A 22,653-nucleotide genomic window follows, 5' to 3' on the forward strand; every position below is an offset into this window, starting at 1 on the left:
CCTATGTCACCATCATCCTGATGTCCTCTAAATAAGGAAAAGAACCAGTCACTGTCCATGACATATTTCCTGTGTTCCTGTCTCCAGTAACAACTGTCATGTCAACCTTGCGAGGTCTAGATTTCCTTTATTTCAGAATGTTGTAATCCTTTCCTTTTCCTGTGACTTCATGGGAATCAGATATTTCTATCCTAAGTCCACATGTAGGTCCTTTGTCTGATCCTTCGTTATTTCCTTTAAGTCCAAGTTGTCCAACAATACTTCGTGAAGTTCAAGTAAAGTGTTCAATAAATTCCCTATGTTCGCCCCAAGCATTCTGCAAGTAAGACGAGGCCTTCTATTCAAAATACGAAGGTTTTTAAGAGGCTACTTCTTGAAGTTTCTACCTTTTTCGAAACCTTGCGAAGTCTCTCGTCTTTCCAATTCTGTACTTTTCGTACTGCTAAAGTCTCACGTAGAGGCTTGTGCTTTGACTAGTAGTTCAGGCTCACCCTAGTCCTACATTCCCTTATTTTATAACTCAAATGTTAATAAAATAATTAAAAATGTGCATATTAAAGCTAAATCTGATTTTCAGTGCGATATCGCCCTACTACCTCATTAAAAATGCCATCTCTTTCCCTTCTGCACCTCAAGGCACATCCGAGCTTCTCATCCACACCTTGCTTGAGCTCCTTCAAAAAGCATTGCCTTCATGGCCTCCCAAGGTTACCTTTGGTATAACAGTGTCTGAAATACAAAAGCTAACCTCTCGGGATGGAAAATTGCGGGTTTGTCAAGGGTGTACTTGAAAGTAGCTGGAACGGACAGATTACTAAAATGGGGCGATTTCAGAGCCAAGTTTGATTCTGGAAGGGTGCCAATGTATGTTTGTTATCCTACCACAGAGGGAGGATTTGGGATTGAGGGTGTTAAGGCATTGATGAAGGTGTTGAAAAAGTGATTGTTTTCTCACCCGAGTTAAATTATGACCATTTGTTGTGGGTCTATATCATGCATCATTATTTTGGTGTTTCTGTGTATGATGTGTAATCAATATCTTACCTGATTGTAACTATGATGTTCCTGTTGATACCATAGTTCTCCATTTTGTTATCTTGCAAAAAAAAAATCTTTCAACCCCTCTACTGTCGCCATATGACATCTCCATCTTGCACCAAGGGCCCGCACAAAATGGTCACTTCTGCAAGTCCCCCAACACCTTTTCTGAGTTGTTATGGTCGGCACGATATCGTGGATATACTCTACTAGTACCTAAATAAACGCATTTTTAACATTTTTATATATAATATAATCAAAATGGGAACATAATATGAGGATTAGAGCAAGCCCAAGCTGCTAGTCAAAGCACGGGTCTATTTGCGGGTTATCTGAAGTACGAAAAGTACGAATTACCTTATAGACGAGAGTCTTCGATGTTCCGAAACCTGTAGGAACCGATGAAGCAGCCTTTTAAAAACCTTCGTTCATTTGCATAGGCCTTGTCTCACTCACAAATACTTGTAGCAAACATGGGGACACTTGATTTTACTATCAATTTATTGATTTCTTCGATATTGGTTGAAAAGACGGAAACAACTCCTAGAAGTACATCTGGAAGTAACAATCGGACGGATGTAACTATCTAAAGTCCACTTCGGACTTAAGGAATGGAAACAATGCCGGTGGCTGTAACTTACAGCTGGAAACAAGAAAAGGGGCGGATGTCTATGATGTCTGGTCAGAAAGGATATTCTACCAGGAAAGAACCATAGGAACAATCCCTGGAATGTAGATCGAACAGTTTTGGACTATTCCAGATTGGATAGAACAAGAGAGAACAAGGGAGCACATGGGGACTCGCTAATAACGCTGCGTAACACCACTAAATATGGCTAGTAAACACACCTCAAGCACGAAGTGCGCAAACCAAAACCACACCAAGAAGAGTATACACAAGTGTAAGGGGTGGAGGTCGGTATTCTTAAGGCTTTAGTTTTCACTAAGAGGCACCAAGAAAGATAGAATATGTGGGGTCTTCGGTTTTATAGCAGTTTCAATCAAGGTTCTTTCACTACAAGAGTGACAATATGATTCACAAATCCCAAAATTCGATATCTGACTTTTCAACAAAGCTTTTACAAGTCTTCGCCGAAGTTCGGTTTCAAGTTCAATATCCAAACTAGACAATAGCAATCCAAATTCAATATAAGTCCAAATTGACTTCAATATCCAGAGTTCAATTCCAAGACAATATGCCAATACCAAATTCAATTGCAATAATCTAGTCTATCCTTCCAAACACAGAACACCAACTTCAGTGAAGACTGGGGCAAAGGTCAAATCTCGAGTGAATCCTAGTAGGTGAACTGCGTCTCCTCTCGTAGGTTGCTGGGGAAAATCCCTCTTTCCTGCCCTCCTTATATACGGTTTTTCTAATAAATAATAGTAAAAGTCCAAAATGTGTGTGAAACTAGTAAATAATAATGAAATCCCTTTCAGTCAAACAGAAACTCGCTTAATCAGGTATAATACAAGAGTTTTATGTGCTGAAGTGCCCAATCGAATATTAAACTGAATATCTGTTCCTTGTTTCCTGGTTGCGATGTAGGGACTTGACTTCGCCGAAGTACCCGACATATCCGCATTCTCCTGTTTTTCCTAGGGAACGAGTCCCTGTTTCAGGCGTATCCATTCTTCCTGTTCCTGTTCTATTCCTTTTTGGAGAAGATCTAGCCTCGATCCTAGGCCCTGTCCCCAAGATTTCCCTCTTGAAATCAAATAACACGTGCACTTCACTGAAGTCCGTGTTTCCTTGGTTTTCCGAGAAATTCCTATTCTTTCCGTTTTCCATTCGTGAGAATCGGATGTTCCTTCCTTTATCCTTGTTTGGATTTCTATATCCGAGAATTCCATATATCCGAGCAGTCCAACCAGACTTCGTTGAAGTTTCAATAAAGTGTATAATAAAATCCCTATGTTCGCTATGAGCATTCCAGGAGTAAGAAGAGGCCTTCCAATAAAAGAACGAAGGTTTTTAAACGGCTGCTTCCCGAAGTTCGTACAGTTTTCTGAACTTCTGCGAAGTCTCTCATCTTTCCTAATTTTGTACATTTCGTACGGATAAAGTCTCTTGTAGAGGCTCATGCTTTAACTAGTAGTGCGGGCTCACTCTAGTCCTATTAATCCCATAATTTATAACTCATAAGTGTTAAAAATTGTATAAATATGCATCTTTAAGGTCTTTTCCGATTTATATCGCAATATCGCCTTGGAAACAAAAAGGGGTCAGGATGTATCCACATGCAAATGTCAAAGATATCCGACTCGGAACAGGAATGAAGAAAATATGAGGAAAAGAAATAAGGAATACTATATTCTGGACAGTTTTATATCTAATTGACATGTACTATACCTGATTAAGGGTACTTTGGTATCTCTGAAAGGGATTTCTCTATATTTTCGACTTTTTACCATATCTTCGACATTTGATTATTATTTATTTGAAAAGGTGTATATAAGGAAGGATGGTAGCAGCAGTATTTTCCCCAGTAACCTATGACAGAAGCCTAAGTGCTTTCACTAGGGGACTCTGGCTCATACTTTGCCCCACTTCTTCGAAGTTGGTGTTTGTATTTGGAAAAGATTAGATTTGAACTTTGAATTTGATTTGAATTTGTTGCCACTTTGGTGCTTGGAAACTTTGAACTTGTAGAGTCACTTTGACTCGAATTTGAATTGAATTTGATAGTTCTATTTGAACTTAGAAACAATTGAACACCTCCTCGAAGTAGTGAACTTCGTAGAAAGTCTTTGTCATTTTGACTTGAGAACACAGAATTTGAATTTGTTTGAACCATACAAAAGTCGCACCTTTGAAGTCTTATCTTAGAGTTCTCAGTGAACCTTGCTGAGAGTGTCCATTGATACTGACCTCCACAAATCAACTACGCTAATTGCTAGTGTTGGGTTTGGTTTTGTGCACTTCGTGCTTGGAGTGTGTTTTGCTGCACCTAGTAGTAGTTTTTAGTGCCGTTAACAAGATAAGAGAAAGTATCTTTTGAGTTCGTGATGATGTTTGAATGATGGTGCTAATGAAGCTAGTGGAAATTGTAATCAGAGTGGCATTCAGAGATTATAGAAAACAGCCGATGGAGGTCAGGTAGACTAAATTTTAATGCAAGATGACAGCAGAAAGGGATTTGAGCGCTTGAGCCCAGCATTGTTGGTGCACTGCAAGGTGAGAAAAGGGAGTGCTATAAGGCCTGGTTTGACGCATGCTTTGGCTGGATAAACAAGCAAGCACCAGGCTATAGGAAAACCTCTGGTGATGACTGATGGAGCAGGGGTGCTAGAGAGCTGCCATTGAGCCATTTCAATGTGACAAGGATTGAAATTGGGGTAGACAAGCTGAGAAGAGAGCTGATGGGCTCTTTGAGGTGAATTTCGAGGGGTGACAGGTGGTGGGCTGACATTACGATTCGTATTGTGACCAATTGAGAAGGTAATGTCACTAGAGCAACCAAGCGAGAGTGGCGTCTTACGTCTGCTTTTCACTGGGAACCGCAGCGAAAATGAGAATCTGTCAAGGAGAAGATTATGGATTACACACTTGTTAACTATCATCATCCCACGACTGCCTCGACTTTCATTTTCTCCCTCCATCCTTCACTGAAGCACCAACCCCAGAAGGCTAGAGTAGTTCACTAGAGGTTAGAAACTAAGTTGAGGAAATAGCATGAAGAGTCAGACAAGCTTACTGGGCATTGAACAAATGTCAGTATGCTTTTGGTGTGCATGCACTGAGGAGCAAATGAAGCGATAGTGGGGGTAGTTGTGGGCAAGTCATGGGTGGCGACCCTGGGGTTTCAGTCAAGTTCTATAGATACTTTAGGTACTGGTGACAATGAAAGGAAACTTCTGTCGAGCCTTGGAACAAAGGTATGGGGCTCAGAGGAGATATGAAATGGTTGATGATCATGAAAGGTGTTGTATTTTCTGCACCAAAAAACAAGAACATAGTCAGCAAGGAATGTGACGAGCAAAGATCTTGTAATCAAATACCATTTCTGCTACATCTCTTTCCTGTAAAAAATAATCATGTCGATGACGACCACCTATTCTTCTGGCTTTGGGGCAAAACTGTTCCTTCAATTCCGTTTTCGTGGACCTCAAAACCCTTATTTGAATGTCAAGATTCAGCCATAGTTTCAAAAAAAATGTCATCGAATAGCAGCGACATTCAATGGGAATGGGACAGTGACTGTTTGGGGAGACAATTTCGAGGATTGTTCGAAAGACCCAGTGTGAGTTGCGTCTGAGCAAGTGAGTGTTTGTCTGCTACATCGTGTTTCCTCTCCTTCTCACCACGAAACCAGGGTGATTCTGTTCAACTCCTGATATAGATGACAAAGTAACATTAGTCTGGGAGACATAATCAGTACACAACCATGTATTTATCATTGAATCCCAACCTGAGTTTGAGTGGGCACTTATCAACAGCCTGTGCATAGATGGGCAAGATGCAATCAGTTTCTGATGAGTGTCTGAAATTCAAGTCCCAGTCTGATGATGTCTGACGGTGTATGGTCAACATCAGCCCAGATTATGGCCGGATAGGGTCAGGATACCGTTACGGAGTCACCTTAATTCAGACTTTTGGCTATTTGTCACGGTCAGACCACATTTGGTCCGTACACTGTCCAAATTTTTTGATATAGTCAGATTAGTACTTATCTATGTTAGCAACATAGCCGAAAAAAAAAGAAATGCACATTTAATTTGTTACGCTAAAAAATAAGGCTTGAAATAATTACCGTAAATTTTTTTTCGGCGTGTTCAGGGTTCTGTCCTGCGCAGGGTAACTACATGTGCGCCCAATGTGCGCCCCCGAGTTCCCCATTGATTTTGCTCCACCAATGCCCCACAGACGGAGTGGGTATTTCTGGATCCCACATGGGTCCTCTCCACAGAAGTGTGTTATGCCAACAAATATGACCAAAGAAGGCGCAACGTATAAATATGCCCGCCGCACGCATCCTGCCACACCGCTCTTCCTCTTATGTTAGTAGGACTTAACTCTTTTTTCTTAACTGACTGACTGACAGACTGACACTTACTGTAGGGCGAAGATCTCAGCTGTAGTAGTGACAACTATAGTTGCATGCCGGCTCTGATCATATTTCTCGATTGTTCATTATTCCTTATGTGTATATATTTGTACTGCTCTTAATATAATATAATAATATAATAAATCTTTTATTGGAATCAGACATGAGCGAGAACTGCAATGATTATATCAAATATTATATTAATTTCCAAAACAAGTAGTCCAAGCTAACCCAGACTGGCGGCCGGCGGGTATCTGATGATAATACGACATCTCATCATCTCAGCCCATCTGGCGATGGCTGGTCTGACATCAACACACTGGACTCCTCTGCTCAGTTCTGTCAAACTGACCATGCACTCTCAGAATGAAAGGCCAAATTAGATTTGAACTTGAATTTCAGGTCTATACCAGGTAACGTCAATTTGAGAGGCACTAACGATGGCTGACGGTATTGATCAGTCCATGGACATTTTGGTCCCAATTTCGTGGTGGCCTCAGGCTCGACATCCACAGCACTTTAGCAGCCTAAAACAAATAAGTAGCAAGAAAAACAGAACAATCACAGGAAAACCATACTGGCGCATTTGACAAAGGCAAGTTACTTAGTGACTCTGGCCCGCTTGCCACTGGGACGCTTCTATACAAAGGATTTTTACTAAATACGGAGTCCCGCATTCAAAAAGATTTTGGTAAGTCGGATCGACGCATATATCCAATGACCACCGCAGGGGTCGAACCTGCAATCTCCTGATAACTTTACGAAATCGTAGTCAGACGCGATGCCATTTCGCCAGGCGGCCATACCTAACAGCTCCTACCTTAGCCATATAATATAACTCCATTATTGCCCGGGGTCCCGCGACTGATCAGTATGTAATGGAACTTGTTCCTGTTCGTTCATGTTCATCCTAAATCTTGGCAAGCCCAACCCGTTTGGTTTGTAGGTCGACTTGAAGGATGACTGCCGCAGCGTTTCTTCAGGCTACCACTGTTGCCGTTGTACCCTCTTTTCTCGTTATTTTTGGTCTCCTTCTCAGACGAAACCTCAGGCGAAGACACTTCTCAGTAATTCCCGGTCCCGCGTTGGCGTCGTTTTTCACAGGTAACGCTTGCATCGACATAGACTTCACATTCGCACTGACAGACGTCGTATACAGGAAATATCTTGCAGTTCTACGGGCCAGACGCGGCGAAATTCCATCAAGAAATCGTTCAGAAATATGGTTCAGTCGTAAGGCTTGGTGGGCTATTAGGCGTGAGTGTCGCATTTGGGCGGTAAAACCGCGACGCTGACACGCAATACCAGGAATCACAGCTATTTATTTCTGATGAACAGGGTGTCAGGGATATTCTCGTAAAGGAGGATGATATCTATGAAGAGACGTCAGTTTTCCTTATGTGAGTCCGGTACAGTCCCATTTGGCCAGAAAGGCCGAGTCTCATACATATCCCAGCATTAACAGACTTATTCACGGACCGAGCCTTTTATCCACTATAGGTAAGTCCTATTTGATAAGTTTCCGCTTTAAAGTTAACATCCCGCAGGTGGTATTCATTCCCGACAACGCCGGTTGATGAACCCCGTCTTCTCAACCGGGAATTTGAGACACTTGACACCCGTGTTCCATAAAGTGACAGGCGAAGTAAGTCAATTCTGTTCTGATGGCATAGAGCTTACTTCAGATTGAATTTCTCTGTACAAAAACAGCTCTTAAGCTCGCTACTTCTGGCTGTTGAACATGGCCCTCGAGAAATCGATATACACGATCGGCTCGGTCGTTTATCTTTGCAAGCTATTGGAGAAGCGGGTTTCGGCTATAATTTCAATGCGTTAAGCAACGACTCTAGCCCGTATGCAAAGGCAGTCAAAGAATTTTTGTATGTGGTAATGTACTCGTCGTGATTGTCAACGAATTGCCACCCTTACGACTTTAAATAGCCCGTTGTTTACGAAGATGCAAATCTATCTGCCTTTACTCCCATGGCTGGCCGACATTGGTCCCCCGTGGCTCAGAAGATTTGTTGCCGAGAAGCTTCCACTGCCAGATTTACATGATCTTTTGGAAATGACCGATATCATGAGTAGTACCTCGAAACGCATTCTCGATACCAGACTCGCCATTCTAGATGAGAAGAAAATACGGGACAGTGAAGGGGCCAAAGATATTTTCACTATCTTGCGTGCATATTTTCCGATGCTTTGTCTGTCTCTCGAATACTGACTTCAATTCTTCTCGATAGTGAAAGCGAACATTAATACCCAAAGTAAAGACCATCTGTCAGACGAGGAACTCATGGCGCAGATCAAGTTAGTGTAATTGTGGCGGTCGAGACTGATTTGGCCTAATTCTCTTCGCAGTATGTTGGTGTTTGCTGCCATGGACACCACTTCAACCGCTCTGTCCCGCATTCTCTATCTCTTATCGACTCATACCGATGCTCAAGAAACACTTCGCAAAGAGCTGGTCGAAGCTCGTGGTGAATCTGATCCGGGTTACGAGGATATCATGGCATTGCCGTTCCTCGATGCCATTTGCAAGGAGACGATGAGGCTGTAAGCGGTTGATCACCTCGAATCTTTTCCCGTATGCATATACTCACACTGTGACTATGGCAGGTACCCGCCTGTAACTATCCTGACAAGAACGTACGACACCACATCCCGCTCATAATCCCCATTGACTCAGCTGATCGTGAACCACAGAACCCGAGAGGATACTGTGCTTCGTCTCGGAAAAATGATTCGACTTGCTGACGGTAATTCGACTGACCAGATTCAGATCCCTCGAGGAACCGACGTTCATGTCAACCTCGAGAGAGTGAATACGAATCCTGACCTTTGGGGTGAGGATGGCCATGAATGGAAACCCGAACGCTGGTTATCGCCTCTTCCGACAAGCGTTACCGGTGCTCGAATCGGAGGCGTTTATTCTCACTTGTGAGCTGACCGGTTCCTTCCTTTGACTTGCTCACGACGTTGCACCTGTCCTGTTCGATAGGCTCACTTTCTCTGGCGGCCGGCGGGCCTGCATTGGTTTCAAACTCGCTGAACTCGAGATGAGTACGTGCAAGTTTAATGAGTTCACTTACTTCACGTCTACTAATTACTGACATTTTGCAGAAGTCGTACTGTTCCATCTTATTCCTGTTCTTCGCTTCTCACCGGGAAGCAGAGAAATCCTCTGGAGATACGGCCCCCTCACTACACCGTCGGTCGCGTTTGATGCGAAAGCGCAACTTCCAAGTGTTGTCGAAAAGATATAATTATATCAAATAATCGTTTACCACGTACAACCTGCCTTGTTCCACTTGATATTTGCACGCCGAGGATACGAAAAAATCCGTTCGATAGTTAATTATTACTACATAGATCGGACACTGATCATTTAGCTTTTCAATTCAACCAAATCCCAGCTGATGTACTTACTTGGATAAAACACTCTCAGTTCTGGTTCTGATTTGTTTTGACTTCTGTTTGACTTCCTTCCGAACAGATTTCTGCATCTTTCGATCGTCTTCCGCATCCACCTACCCTCGCGAGCAAACGGCTACCTCTTCGCGTAATAGAACAAGCCGGTGGAATTGGGGCCGGCGTGGCGGCCCACGCCGGCCAAGTGAGGATTATCGCTCTGGGATAACGCGCAGTTCTCGACCTTTCTGAAAACGACCATAGCGAGGGATGAAAGGATGAGGTTAGCATTGGTTTAGCGATGACCGACATGGCCTGCGAGATTTGCTGAGTGACTATTTGTCATTTTTGCTCGTGTTGATAATCTAACCTCGACCCTCTCTTTTTCTGCAAGGTGGGTTAAGAGAGGCGCGCCTAGGTTGCGAGTCGAGGAGGACAGCAAACACGGGATTCCGGTGGCTAAATACCCCAAAGCAGGAAACGACAGATCCTGGATAATAAATTCCCAGAAGAAATGATCGACGATCAAGCGTCTGCATCGGTTGATAGCGTGTTTGGCGAGGAAGGAGATACATTGGATGGTGTCGAATCTGGAGGGGTGTTCGGAAGGCACTGAAAAAGAGGGTGAAGATATGTCGATCGTCAATGGAGAGAAGTTGCCAGACTGGATTTAGGAGAAGTTTGTGTAGAAGAGGGGATTGAAGATCCGCGAGAAAGGATCCGTTTATCTGATAAAAGCCCAGAGTTGAGGGAATTTGGTGACGATACGATACCGGTGGGTGCAAACGCGTAGCGGAGAATAAGGAAAGGCGTCGACCGCTGTGTAGCTTAAAAGATGTTTTATCAATCGAGGGAGTGTGACATGTGTGAGTGTGACGAAACGGTGAGCCAGTCGGGCGGGAAAGTCTTTCCGGATCCGTCTGCACGAGTTTCTCTGACTCTGTCCATTTCCTCCTGAACGCAGCAAACCTTCGATATCAATCAATCTTTTTCCGCAAGCGGGTTCTGAGAGTACCAGTTGTCAGTTGATACAAGCTATAGTTCAGGGAGCCTGTTTCGAGGGCAAGGGATTGAAAACTCACTTTACGACAGGAGGTCGACGACAGTGCAGAATCATGGGGTCACATTTGAGCGAAACATAGTAAGGCTTGCGTATCGAATTTGAACTTCCAAGTAAAACGTGGATTAATAAATATGCAGGTGTCACAATGACAGGCACCGGGTGCAACTGCCAGAGGATACCTATTTCCACACGTCGTACGGCCATAAAGTGGTAGTGGCAGACGAAATAGGCTAGGCCTGACATACTTACTAATGCTAATGATCATTGGCACTTGCATTGACTGACAGATCCGAGTAGTAACCTCAATTCACCGCGACAAGGATATTTTTTTCTATTCCGTGCTATCATATATGAATCTGGCGAGCTCAGGCCGCTAGACAAGGATGACTGCAACCCTGTTTCTTCAAGCTACCGCTACCGCCTTTCTTTCCTCTGTTCTTATCCTGTTAGCTCTTCTTTTCGGACGATGTCTCAAACAACGGCACTTTTCAGTGATTCCCGGCCCCCCGTTGGCGTCGTATTTGACGGGTACTTCCTTGCAACGACATTTGAATGTTCGCATTAACGAACGCCATTAGGAAATCTTTTGCAATTCTACGCTCCAGATGCCACGAACTTCCATAGGGAAATAACTCGGAAATACGGTTCAGTCATAAGACTTGGAGGACTGCTAGGCGTGTGTAATCGTAACTGGTTGGCAATACAGTGACACTGACTCGCAATTGCAGGAATCGCAGCTCTTGATTTCTGATGAACATGCTGCCAGTAATATTCTTGTAAAGGAGCATCACATCTATGAAGAGACATCAATTTTTCTCGTGTGAGTCGCGTTTGGTCTCATATGGCTAGAAGGATGGCCTTATATACCGCTACATGAACATCAGTAGCAACACACTTATCCATGGGCCGGGTCTTCTATCGACTATAGGTAGATCCGACTCGATGGGTTTTCGCTCTACCGTTAATAAGACCGCAGGTAGTGCTCATTCTCGACAGCGCCGGTTAATGAATCCCGTCTTCTCAACCGGGAACATGAGGCACTTGACACCTGTGTTCCATAAAGTGACAAGTGAAGTAAGTGATTCTGTGCTGAGGCGAGGAGGATTTGATCTGAATTCAAGAATAGCTTTTGAACTTGCTGCTTCCGGCTGTTGAACAAGGTCCTCGAGAAATTGACATGAATGACTGGCTGGGCCGGTTGGCTCTGGACGCTATCGGACAGGCAGGATTCGGTTATAATTTTAATGCGCTAAGCGACACTAGCCCCTATTCGAAAGCGGTTAAAGAATTCTTGTATGTGATCGTCGTGGACTATCGACTAGGCGATCGACCTCACCGACTCTATAGCCCGTTATATGCACAGATGCAACTCTTCCTGCCTTTACTCCCATGGCTGACCAAAATCGGTCCGCCACGGTTCAGAAGATTCGTCGCCGAAAGGCTCCCATCGACACCTTTGCACAATCTTTTGGAAATGACCGATATCATGAGTAGTACGTCGAAAGAAATCCTTAACACAAGGCTCGCCTTCCTAGACGAGAAGAAAGCATGGGACAGTGAAGGGCCAAAAGACATCTTCACCATCTTGCGTGAGTCACATCTGCATCATCTGTCTCCCGAATACTGACGTGGATTCTCTTAATAGTGAAAGCAAACATGAGTACCGAAGGTAAAGATCATCTGTCCGACGAGGAACTCATGGCGCAGATCAAGTTCGTGTAGTAGTATTTGGTGACCGAGCCAATTCGAGACCTAATTCTTTTCGCAGTGTGTTGGTGTTTGCTGCCATGGACACCACTTCAACCGCTCTGTCCCGGATTCTCTATCTCTTATCGATTCATTCCGATGCTCAAGAAACACTTCGCAAAGAGCTGATCGAAGCTCGTGGTGAATCTGACCCGAGTTACGAGGATATCATGGCATTGCCGTTCCTCGATGCCATTTGCAAGGAGACGATGAGGCTGTAAGCGGTTGATCACATCCAACATCGCCTATGTACATACTCACACTGTGGCAGGTACCCTCCAATCACTATGCTGGCGAGAACGTATGAGCTCCATCCTTTTATCATTCCCGTTGAGCCAACTGTTTTGAATCATAGAACCCGAGAGGATACTGTGCTCCGTCTTGGAAAAATGATACGGCTTGCCGACGGTAATTCGACTGACCAGATTCAGATCCCTCGAGGAACCGACGTTCATGTCAACCTCAGCAAAGTGAATGCGAATCCCGACCTTTGGGGTGAGGACGCCGATGAATGGAAACCCGAACGCTGGCTATCACCTCTTCCGGCAAGCGTTACCGGTGCTCGAATTGGAGGCGTCTATTCTCACTTGTGAGTTGACCGGTTCCTTCGTTCGACTTGCTTACGACGTAGCCGCACCTGTCCTGTTGAATTAGGCTCACTTTCTCTGGAGGCCGCCGGGCTTGCATTGGTTTCAAATTTGCTGAACTCGAGATGAGTACGTGCTAGTTTTATGTGTTTACTTACTTCACGTCCACTGATCACTGACATTTTGCAGAAGTCGTACTGTTCCATCTTATTCCTGTTCTTCAGTTTTCACCTGGAAGCAAAGGGATCCTCTGGAGATACGGTGGCCTCACTACACCGTCAGTCGCCTTTGACGCAAAAGTGCAACTTCCACTTCTTGTCCAAAAGGTATAGTAATAGATAATCCAGTTATGATACATGCAAAACTACCCAAAAAAAGCCCTGAGAACATATGAAGCCTGAGCAGTTTCTCAATTAGTGGCGAGCGATTTATTTTCGATCGGGTCGGGGGCCGCATCGCAACCACAACCCAGTAACCCCATTCAGTGACTTTCTCAACTGTGAGAAATAAAAGATTCCAGTATTAGTTCCTGGTTCCTCTACACATACTGACTCTTCCCGCTGAGGGCAGAAACTTTGTGCAAGGGGTTGGTGCTGAATGACATGGTTTCCTCTGAGTCAAGGGTATACCGTCCGGTGTTGAACTTGGAACTCGACGTCGGGGTGTTGAGAGAGCTTAGAGGAACGTCAGACGAAGGGTGGTTGAAAGTCAGGTTGGGCTGAGTGGTAGACATAACCTCGCTCGATGCGATATTGCGAAGCACGATACGATTGTTGAAGGACACCAAAAGTGAATTGGCATAGCTGAGATAAAAACTGTTAGCTTCTCCTGGCTATTTCAGTCCCGATGTTCACTTACACCTTTCCCAAAATGAGCGTGCTAAGGCATTCATCAATACTAGGTCCAGAGCAGCCCTTGGAGATTGATGTGTGAGACTCACGGGCATGTGAACCAATTCTGCTTCTGTTTTATTGTGAGCTCAGCGCTAAATCACCGGCTAGAACGCGGATACGACTTACCGGGAATCCGGCGAACATAATCAATGATAGCACTGCGATTCCAGCTGTTGGCTAGCTGTCAGCGAATGCCATGATACTCGAAGCCAAAATTACGATCACCTGTGAGGGTATTGCTCTCAATTATCAAGATGACAACCTTGAATAAAATGTCTTGGGACAAGCGATAGGTACTCCTACGAGCGTAAACCAGCTGTACTCACTTCAGCCACGGGGATTTCGACGGCCACTGTAACGAATGATGCCCTCACCGAGAAAAACATGGCTCCCGCGATCATCAGGTCCGCAACTGCCTCTCCAACAAGCCAGAGCTGCACACGGTAGGTCAACAGAGTTATTGAGAAGCTCAGGCATCGAGCACTCAAGTACTCACATATACCACACTCGTTGAGTCAGGGGCTTCTGCGAACGTGCCAGCTTTGAGGCCCTGTCCAGTGTCGCAGAGTCAGGTTAAAGTACGACATAAATGAGATGAGGGAGCGTACACGAATGCCTCCGATGAAAGATCCCACCGTTTGCGCGAAAGTAATCTATAAAGTTAGGCGTTGTACATCAGTTTCGGGTTTGTAATGGTTGTGGGGAATGGGGAATGACCATGACGATGAGGACACAAAACCATGCCCAGGAGTTGTTTAATGAATAGATCCGATAGACATAGAATAACTGAACGACCAAGGCTATTACCGCCCCCATCATAGGTACGTCGAAGGGCGAGATGAGTGTTTTTCCAAGAACGGAGGGATCGCCAAACCCGCGCACAAACCACATATATGTGTCGTGTGTAGAGAGTGCAGTTTGGATGGTCTCGAGAAGGAAAGTCCCGTAGACTCGAAGGAATCGTCAATCTCTCGCACCCAGCGCTTAAGAGATTGAATAGACTTACTCAGAGCCTTGAACACCGGTTTATCCTTTGGAAAATACACGCGATACAGGTCTGCGTCAGTACTAGGTTAGCAGGCACGAACACGCGAAGCTCTCTAGTGAATAGCTCACAAGTCTGACATGCTAGGATACCCCACAGACCCCAATTGAACATAGAACCAAGGAGCTGAAACAAAAAAAGTTGAGTGAGTAACCGGCTCCTTAAGATTAGAAAGAGCCGCAGCCAAGGCGCACAAGAGGAGCAGTACTAACGCATGGTTGATTAGTTTAACAGATAAAGAACTCTGAGCGTATAACTCACATTGGCTCAAGATTTGGGATAGGTGGTGGTGCAGACATTGTCGAATATTCGGGAGCCGCTGCCTAGATTTAAATTCTGACAAGTTTCAAGTTAGCAGCTTTATAAGCTACCCTGCTCCCCGCCCGTGCATTCAGTAACCACTAAACTTAGAAGAACTCGGCGATCTGACAATGGAGGGTTTGAGGACAGGAACTTGATTGACATGGATCACCAGAACGTGAAACAGGCTGATGCCCACCATCCGGGAAGGCAGGTGAGAAGGAGCAAGTGCCAGAAATCGGAAGTTCCTGGGGGGTGGCGCCATGAAGTTCGAGTCCGTCACGGCTCAGTAGTGAGCAATTCATCTGCCGTAAGTTTAGCACATCTGACATTTCTGTTGGTGGGGTGAGCATGGTAACATTTTCACAATGCGGTTTAATATTTCATCCATAGCTGTATGTCACTACCGAGATCCGGCGATGAGTCAATTGAACCTTCGCCGTGACTAATTGATTCTGTGGCGGTTGCTGCATGTTATCTGGGCTACAGTGCGGATCACAAGTTCAGTTTGTCACCATCACCGTCAATGCGTATCAGGCTGTCGATGGAATCATGGGCTATGCGGTACCTATCATCAGATCGAATTCCAATACCGCACTTAAAGGGTTTAGGATGGCTGAGAGCATCGGGTCAGGAGAGCATCGGGTCAGCAGAGCATGAGAACGGGAAAAAAGGGGGGGAAACCAACCTAACAGTACCAGAGAGAAATTCACCATTCGGTACGATATCCGTTCCATTTTCGTCTTTACACCGCGTAAAATCCAATACCGCCATAGACATTGCTATGCAGATGTAGATTGTTGCATGCGCAAGTTCCTGCCCCGGGCAGATTCTGCGACCAAAGCCGAAAACAAAGCTTGATGGATCCTGTTCGGGATTTAGACCGAGGTATCGCTCGGGGATAAAGACGTTGGGGTCCCGATATAAAGACGGGTCGCGCGATATCTTCCTATTCCGCGAAGACGAAACGTGTCAGTGGAGATCTCAGGGACGGAAAAGGTGAGTCGTCGTCTCACCAAAGGTTACTCAGGACTGTGGCTCCTTTTGGAATGTAATAGCCATGGTACTCATCTTCAGCGGTCGACATGTGTGGGATCCCTTGGCAAAAAAAAAAACAATCGGTTGACAGGCTAACCTGACTTAACCATGAACAAACCCATTGGTCCCACTGGATGCCACCGCATGACCTCTTTCTGAACTGCGGCAAGGTAAGGAAGGTTGTCGCGGTCGCTAAAATCGGGTAGTCGCGAGTTCCCGATGACACGGTCAAGCTCTTCTTGAACCTTTCGTTGCACCTCCGGGTACATCACCATTGCAAGGTAAAAGGCACCCAACGAGGAGACGACCTATTTTTTTTGGCTCAGTATCGATCAGCCACCGTATCAGGGTAGTACGTACGGTATCGAGGCCGCCTCCGTAAAGTGTGCTCGATACGTATTTGATGAGCTGTCTTTCTTCATCTTTTTCCACGGTTTCCAATAGGTAGGCGCTGAAGGAAGGTATCGCCTTTCCTGTACGCTTCATTATCGTCCTATCGAGTTAGTCAAGAGCCCTCCGGCTGAGTGATAACATTTCACTAACCATCTGTTCAACAACGAACTGATGAGGAACATCGAGTTGACGATCGAATGTCTCTTTGAACTTCGCTGCCGCAGCCTGGAATGGCAATCGGAACGCCTGTAGATCTGGAATATGTCGCACTAAAAATATAAAATACCAATAGAATCAACGTGATCAAAAGATACGAGGCCCTCGGCGTACGGAATGGAAGGACGTCGACTATCCAGGTACCTGGACGCGTTGAAACGTAGAAGTCTTGAGCTGCTTTTTCTACAAGCCCCACAAGTGGGTCAGGTCTGTCCCGCTCGACGTGATACCCATGCGACATCAATAGGTAAATTGCCCCTATTGAACTGTTCGAACAGTCAATCTCAGGATGATTGATGGTGTTTTTCAAAGAGATGATTCACCGCCTCAGATGTCGCAATAACTGTTCGGGATCTTCTGCTATTGCCAGGACGAACCGTAAGCTTTCATCCCGTTGAGCATCTTGAAAACGTTGAACCGCGGATTTTGTTCCACCGCATTGGAGAACCATCTTGCGTAGTAAGCGAAAACGATTTCCGTATGGACTCATAATCATATGTCTTTTCCAGCCGATCCTTGAAGTTTGAACTAAGCTTAGCATCCACTGACATGAACGTGAAGAAACCCTCACATTTCTCCCGCAAACGTGAGTTCTGGGCGATTGGAGTATTTGTTTGAACGTTTCTCCAACAGGTCGATAGAAGCTTCCAAAGAGTTGAGGATAATGATGGGCTTTCCCATAACCTTAAGGGAGCTGATTGGGCCTGATTTCCTTGCATTAATTTGGGGGCGAGAAGTACAACCATACAGCACGTACCGTAGACATCCAGATATGCTCCCCAGTGAGTCCATTCATACTCCTTCGGTACATCGAAGATATTTCCTACCAGCGGTAGTCCAGGGGGGCCAGGCGGTAAAGGCCGCTTTTGGCGAAGGCGCGAGGCCAGCCAATACAGTATGAGAAGAAGAAATATCGCAATCAGCGTCTGGCTAGTCAAAGTAGACGACATCTCGTTGGGGTTAACCGTGTCGAGTCAAGTCGCGTTCACATTTACCTTTACTTGGTTCCCACGAGCGTTCCTTCGAACGAAAGAAGGGAAGGTGCCTTTCCGTACATTCGAATGAAGCCATCGGGTGATCATGAAGGAAAAAAAAGATAACCCGCCGGTGTCTGGGGTCGTTTGTCCAAGCCGATCAACCCGGGTGGGTATGTTGACAGATCGTACGTAATGGATCACATGGATATCAAACTCCATTGGCGCCACCGTCGATGTAACTGAAGGCAGGACTAGCTTTAATTATACATGGAGTTATCACCAGACATGTACTGAAGTAATGTAATCCAGAAAAAGACCCGCCCAGACAATTCCACCAAACTGCCATGCATTTGATTCGAACTATTTCCGCAACATCGTGAGAGATGTGAACAAAAACCAACGTATGTCGGACTTACACAACGAAGACAACTTTTTGGATCGTCGAGATCCACCCGCAACGTTTGATAGAATAGATGCGAAGCCGCGCTTCCAGTCCCAACAAAGAACCAGGTACCTTGTTTATTCATGAGACCAGCAGCAGCAAGGCAGGCCATCATCAGGGTTCCGAAAATGTGTAGCATCAGCCGAGCGTAGCGGCCGAATAATAGTGCAGTCGACTTGACGCCTGCTTTAGGATCGTCCTTCTTGTCTTGAGAGGCATAGACAGTATCTGAAATATACATTAGCGAACGAAATGGCGTCAAGTAATCGATACCTGCCGTAGTACATTGTCCAGCTGAACGGAGGACCACACAGATTACATATCAACATATCTGTGGACGAGGCAATATCTACTTACCACCACCCTGAAAGTGCGACTGTCGCCGCGGGTAAAGCTGAGTCCCACTGAGGGTCTAGAGCAACGCCAGCGACGAAGGCAGGGAAATTGACAGCTACTCCTAAAATGGGTGTCAGGATTCATTTTCAGGCTCGAAACCAACGGGAAACGACCAAGGTATGCCTGAGTCCAATAAGTGACGCGTTTCATCAACGGGTAGATACCAGGAAGAGGCACGATCGCCACAAGTGCGAGTTGCCACCTGCGTTGCATGAGAAGGAAGACAGTAAAGCGAGCTGTAGAACAGTAATCTTACGCCAATTTGTTAAACGGCCTGATAAACGCGTGGAACAGGATCAGGTGAATGGCGACAAACACCAAAGCACCTCCAATTGAAACCTGTCCCGAGGCAATCGGCCGATTTTTCGTACGTTCTGAATGGCCATTAGATGATTCATTTCATATTCAGATATCTTTATCACTTACCGACTTTTTTGTCAATCTCGCTGTCTAAAATATCGTTCCAGACGCATCCTACACCTGCATTTGCCGTAACATGAGCCGTGAGCGTCGATAGACAGAAGCAGGTAACCCACTGAAAATAAGTCAGTCGCTCCTCATTCACACAAATAGACCAAACCACTAACCTGTGAAGAAGCGCCGTTCCGAGCAGACCGTAAACCATCAGGAAAATGTAGTTCGAGATTGGAATTCTCGCTGCATAGGCAGTCATAGTAATTGTCCACGCTGTACTTGGTCATCAGAAACGAGGTTGGTGATGGGGCAGGATGTGAAGGTCTAACAGACTGGCCAGTAGATGAGCAGACTACCGGCAAATTTATTCACTCTGGACAGTTGGACCTGAGAGCGAGTGTTACAGGTGAGTTGAAAGGAGCTGAAATGATGGATTCAACTTCATACCCATCTATACCAGGTCGGCGCGTTGTTGGAAGAGGGCATGAGGGGTGAGTTGAATCGCAGGGTGTTAGCAAGTGGTAGCTAGGACAAGGGTCACTGATACCGGCGACACCTTGGCTTTTTAAAGTCTTCTGGGTTGGCGCGTAGAGCGGACGGGATCTCAGTGCACCGTAAAATGGAAAGTTGACATATTGGGGATTTAGAACAGCCCTGGCCGGTTCTGTATAGTACGACCGACCGCACTATAACGAATTGGACGAAGTCCATGACCGCAAGCTGATATCCAGTGAGGTTTCATCGGGTGGTGTCAGGCATTATTGGATGATCCGGAGACCACTCTGATAAGGTCTGCGCTGATACCTTGAGATTGGATCTCTCGGTATGGACGGAGTTGGAGGTAAAGCGAAGTAGTATGATATTCAATTTTAAATTGGCGAGTCACGATGTATTAGGGCGTGACCTCCACGTATCTCCGTGAAAATTTCGGCCGAGTTTGATTCCAGATTTGGATCAAATATGGTTCCTGTATTATTATTAGGAATTTAAATCCTTCTCAGGACCCCGAAGGACCTGTGTTTTTGATGGCGGTCATTCTCTTGTCAGCACATTTCAGCACATTTCACAGCTTCTTAAGCTTCTATAAAATGGGCTCTCCTCGACTCATGTCCGCTCACAGCTCTAGTCGACGGGGAAAAAAGCATCCAAATCAATGGATTCAAGCCCTCTCACTGATCTGGTTGGGATCATCTCCAATGGAGTGGCCTCTATTGAGTCCGCTTACAAGAAAGAGAACGTTTCCTTTCCAGCTCTCAACGAACCATTCTCACCAGGACCGTTGGACAATGACGCCGCGCTAGATATGACCATTCGAACTGTGGTCGCTGCGTCTCTACAACTTATCGCAACAATCAGACCTCCCATGGAATCCTTGCAGGAGGTCGCTAGTGGGATGTACATGTCAGCGACGTTAGGAACCGTCAACGAGGCGCACGTCGCCAATGTACTAGGGAACGCAGGTACACAGGTGCTACATTCTCCTCCGGTACTTTGAGCCCTTTCATCTTACCATCTCTCCAGGGAATGGCGGTTCAGGATATATCCAAGGAAGTTGGGATCGAAAGCGGACCACTTGGTGAGTCATTCGCGTTCGAGAATGTACGTTTACGCTCATCGATACCTTGAACAGCAAGAGTACTCCGGTTCCTGGCCACCAGACACGTATTCAGAGAGGTCGCACCGAATGTATTTGCCAACAACCGAATCTCTTCTTCCCTAGTAAAGGTTTCATCCGTGGAAGAAATGCGAAAAAAGTACGCCGATACGTGATCCAAGCCTCACCTTTAATTGGACTAACAGAACCGATCTTCAGTCCTGCATCCCAGTACGATGGGTCTCCCGTTGCCGCCGTAGTAGGGCATATGTGCGTTCATATTTACTAGAATTGTGGGATCCATACTCAATGATATTGATAGCACCGACGAAGCGTTGAAGAGTAGTCCCTTCATTCCGACTTACCTCTCAGGCGGACACAAGGACGCAGCCTCGCCTTTCAATATGGCTATGAATACAAAAGCATCGATCTGGGAGTGGTTTGAACAACCAGAAAACGCAATGAGAGGGCACCGATTCAACACTGCTATGAAAGGAGGAGGCGAGCGGTTCCCTCCTTCCACATACATCGAAGGTGCGCACTCAACTTGTCTTTCTTTATCCAAAGCTCGTCATAACTCGCTGCCCAGCATTTGATTGGAAGTCTCTTGGGAATGATGCCGTTGTTGTCGACGTTGGGGGTGGTGTTGGTCCTGTCACCTTGGCATTGCACAAGGCGTTCCCTCAGTTACAGTATATTGTTCAAGACCTCGGTCCAGTGATTGGTGATGCGAAGAAGGTAAGTTCTGTCTTCTCAATGAGATGGATAAATCCTGATGACCACTCTAGTTTTGGGATGCTGAAGCACCCACCGCAATAACGAGCGGGAAAGTGAAACTACAAGGTCTGTACCCGCGACCTCTTTCCCTATAACCAGACTGACACCCTCTTGTTTCTAGTTCATAGCTTCTTTGACCCGCAAAAGGAGGAAAAGGCCGCAGTGTACTTCATGCGACTAGTGCTGCATGACTGGCCCCAGTCAACAAGCCAGAAAATCATGACTACACTACGTAAAGCTGCCGACCCGAAGTCGAAACTGATTGTCTTCGACATGGTCGTCCCCCACGCTTGTGCTGAAGTTCCTCCATTGCCAGGCGCTGTAATAGGCCCTCCAGCACCGGCACCACTACTCTCAAACTTCGCTGCTGGTCACTTTGTTACCATGGTAGACATTCAGGTGAGCTCCTTCCCTTATGATCTATTAGCAGAAGCGTTGCTAATGTCGGACGACTAAGATGTTGAACTTGGTGAATGGTATGGAACGTACCTTGGAGGACTTTGTTCACTTGGGAGATCATTCCGGATGGAAGCTTGAGTCTGTCAAGCCTGGGCCGCTGCCTGCATTCATTTTCTCTCCCGTCTAGATACCGAGACCAACTAGCAAAGACTACTCGTTGTACTACTTGATTCGCAGGTCTCATACACTCAAAAAATGTACTCCGAGATATTCATGAAATTTTTGTGTAGAACCGATGTTCCACAGCTTATCAGTTTGTGATGCACAGGAAAAATGAGCGGACTCGGCGGTTCTTTAAGCAGTAACGCTCATCGAGAAGTAGTAGAAACAGATGAAAACTAAACGTACTAAACGTTGGACCGGTATACTATTTTGGGTTTCGATGTGTAAAGCACCGGGATATGTAACATTTCATAAAACAGAGTGTTCCCGTCGTTTTGTGGGCTCAACAATTTTTTACAAGCTTCTTAGAGTACATACGAGCTTGTATGTACAATTGTGGCCACCAGAATACACAGGATCCAACAAGACAATTAAAATACAGTGAAGTGTCTGTGGTGATCATGATGGCGTGACAAGCCAGGAACAGTGTAATTCTCGTTGTAGAGTAGAAATATCAAGACATAGCAAGATGTAAACAACACTGATAAGGCTAAATACAAGTTTGTGGAGATAGGGGAGTGAAAGGTAGTGTAAAATAAGCAAAACGAGTCCCAAAAGTCCCCAATCGACCGGTAGGCGATGGCAAGGCTTGGCTGTGCAGAATGTCTTGCCGATGTCTTGCTGGACGTGGCCCACGATACGTGACAAAAA

The 22,653-nt window shown here is 45.6% G+C and overlaps 6 protein-coding genes and 1 non-coding gene across 7 annotated transcripts; 3 read left to right on the forward strand and 4 right to left on the reverse strand.

The window, feature by feature from the left end:
* Positions 1–6,807: 6,807 nt before the first annotated feature.
* E1B28_013196 lies at positions 6,808–6,891 on the reverse strand. The gene has a single exon. It is a non-coding gene; the product is annotated as a tRNA-Arg (tRNA).
* An 80-nt stretch (positions 6,892–6,971) lies between these two features.
* Positions 6,972–10,756, forward strand: E1B28_013197 (uncharacterized protein). The gene is made up of 15 exons (XM_043158342.1): positions 6,972–7,193; positions 7,249–7,346; positions 7,398–7,489; positions 7,546–7,589; positions 7,637–7,734; positions 7,800–7,969; positions 8,031–8,272; positions 8,333–8,399; positions 8,451–8,645; positions 8,709–8,738; positions 8,796–9,029; positions 9,091–9,152; positions 9,213–10,540; positions 10,593–10,641; positions 10,701–10,756. Exons 1-13 carry the CDS (start codon positions 7,049–7,051, stop codon positions 9,353–9,355), a joined length of 1,620 nt encoding a protein of 539 aa, XP_043003687.1. The 5' UTR covers positions 6,972–7,048; the 3' UTR covers positions 9,356–10,540; positions 10,593–10,641; positions 10,701–10,756.
* A 123-nt stretch (positions 10,757–10,879) lies between these two features.
* On the forward strand, positions 10,880–13,290 carry E1B28_013198 (uncharacterized protein). The gene is made up of 13 exons (XM_043158343.1): positions 10,880–11,091; positions 11,142–11,239; positions 11,292–11,383; positions 11,448–11,491; positions 11,540–11,637; positions 11,690–11,856; positions 11,911–12,152; positions 12,209–12,275; positions 12,332–12,526; positions 12,581–12,610; positions 12,665–12,898; positions 12,964–13,025; positions 13,086–13,290. The coding sequence occupies exons 1-13, from the start codon at positions 10,947–10,949 to the stop codon at positions 13,226–13,228; spliced, it is 1,617 nt and encodes a 538-aa protein (XP_043003688.1). The 5' UTR covers positions 10,880–10,946; the 3' UTR covers positions 13,229–13,290.
* Positions 13,291–13,434: 144 nt separating this feature from the next.
* E1B28_013199 (uncharacterized protein) lies at positions 13,435–15,133 on the reverse strand (the record flags this gene model as incomplete). The annotated part of the gene is made up of 13 exons (XM_043158344.1): positions 13,435–13,699; positions 13,755–13,775; positions 13,837–13,859; positions 13,916–13,959; positions 14,015–14,105; positions 14,164–14,223; positions 14,286–14,339; positions 14,398–14,442; positions 14,507–14,739; positions 14,796–14,846; positions 14,906–14,960; positions 15,029–15,041; positions 15,096–15,133. 13 exons carry the CDS (start codon positions 15,131–15,133, stop codon positions 13,435–13,437), a joined length of 993 nt encoding a protein of 330 aa, XP_043003689.1.
* Positions 15,096–17,882, reverse strand: E1B28_013200 (uncharacterized protein). The gene is made up of 11 exons (XM_043158345.1): positions 17,777–17,882; positions 17,539–17,711; positions 17,353–17,485; positions 17,105–17,296; positions 16,896–17,047; positions 16,716–16,834; positions 16,533–16,652; positions 16,291–16,480; positions 16,151–16,232; positions 15,823–16,083; positions 15,096–15,750 (listed from the first exon to the last, which is right to left on the reverse strand). The coding sequence occupies exons 3-11, from the start codon at positions 17,460–17,462 to the stop codon at positions 15,630–15,632; spliced, it is 1,347 nt and encodes a 448-aa protein (XP_043003690.1). The 5' UTR covers positions 17,463–17,485; positions 17,539–17,711; positions 17,777–17,882; the 3' UTR covers positions 15,096–15,629.
* Positions 17,883–18,034: 152 nt separating this feature from the next.
* On the reverse strand, positions 18,035–18,441 carry E1B28_013201 (uncharacterized protein; the record flags this gene model as incomplete). Its single annotated transcript, XM_043158346.1, has 2 exons — positions 18,035–18,118; positions 18,175–18,441. The coding sequence occupies 2 exons, from the start codon at positions 18,439–18,441 to the stop codon at positions 18,035–18,037; spliced, it is 351 nt and encodes a 116-aa protein (XP_043003691.1).
* Positions 18,442–20,017: 1,576 nt separating this feature from the next.
* Positions 20,018–21,967, forward strand: E1B28_013202 (uncharacterized protein; the record flags this gene model as incomplete). The annotated part of the gene is made up of 9 exons (XM_043158347.1): positions 20,018–20,478; positions 20,532–20,586; positions 20,641–20,764; positions 20,824–20,874; positions 20,927–21,138; positions 21,194–21,342; positions 21,393–21,447; positions 21,503–21,780; positions 21,839–21,967. Exons 1-9 carry the CDS (start codon positions 20,164–20,166, stop codon positions 21,965–21,967), a joined length of 1,368 nt encoding a protein of 455 aa, XP_043003692.1. The 5' UTR covers positions 20,018–20,163.
* Between the last annotated feature and the right edge of the window lie 686 nt (positions 21,968–22,653).

This window comes from Marasmius oreades, chromosome 9 (assembly GCF_018924745.1).
Source record: "Marasmius oreades isolate 03SP1 chromosome 9, whole genome shotgun sequence".
Classification (NCBI taxonomy): Eukaryota; Fungi; Basidiomycota; class Agaricomycetes; order Agaricales; family Marasmiaceae; genus Marasmius; species Marasmius oreades.

What these genes read in the sequence shown, in the direction of transcription:
- E1B28_013197 (XM_043158342.1), top strand. Translation starts at nt 7,049, where the DNA reads ATGACTGCCGCAGCGTTTCTTCAGGCTACCACTGTTGCCGTTGTACCC. An exon ending in GGCTTGGTGGGCTATTAGGC is followed by an intron (nt 7,347 to 7,397) that starts GTGAGTGTCGCA and finishes ACGCAATACCAG; the next exon opens with GAATCACAGCTATTTATTTC. An exon ending in ACTCGCTGAACTCGAGATGA is followed by an intron (nt 9,153 to 9,212) that starts GTACGTGCAAGT and finishes GACATTTTGCAG; the next exon opens with AAGTCGTACTGTTCCATCTT.
- E1B28_013198 (XM_043158343.1), top strand. Translation starts at nt 10,947, where the DNA reads ATGACTGCAACCCTGTTTCTTCAAGCTACCGCTACCGCCTTTCTTTCC. An exon ending in GAGACATCAATTTTTCTCGT is followed by an intron (nt 11,384 to 11,447) that starts GTGAGTCGCGTT and finishes CATGAACATCAG; the next exon opens with TAGCAACACACTTATCCATG. An exon ending in TGCAAGGAGACGATGAGGCT is followed by an intron (nt 12,527 to 12,580) that starts GTAAGCGGTTGA and finishes ACACTGTGGCAG; the next exon opens with GTACCCTCCAATCACTATGC.
- E1B28_013200 (XM_043158345.1), bottom strand. Translation starts at nt 17,462, where the DNA reads ATGGGAAAGCCCATCATTATCCTCAACTCTTTGGAAGCTTCTATCGAC. An exon ending in TTATTGCGACATCTGAGGCG is followed by an intron (nt 17,048 to 17,104) that starts GTGAATCATCTC and finishes CTGTTCGAACAG; the next exon opens with TTCAATAGGGGCAATTTACC. An exon ending in TTTCTCTCTGGTACTGTTAG is followed by an intron (nt 15,751 to 15,822) that starts GTTGGTTTCCCC and finishes CGATGCTCTCAG; the next exon opens with CCATCCTAAACCCTTTAAGT.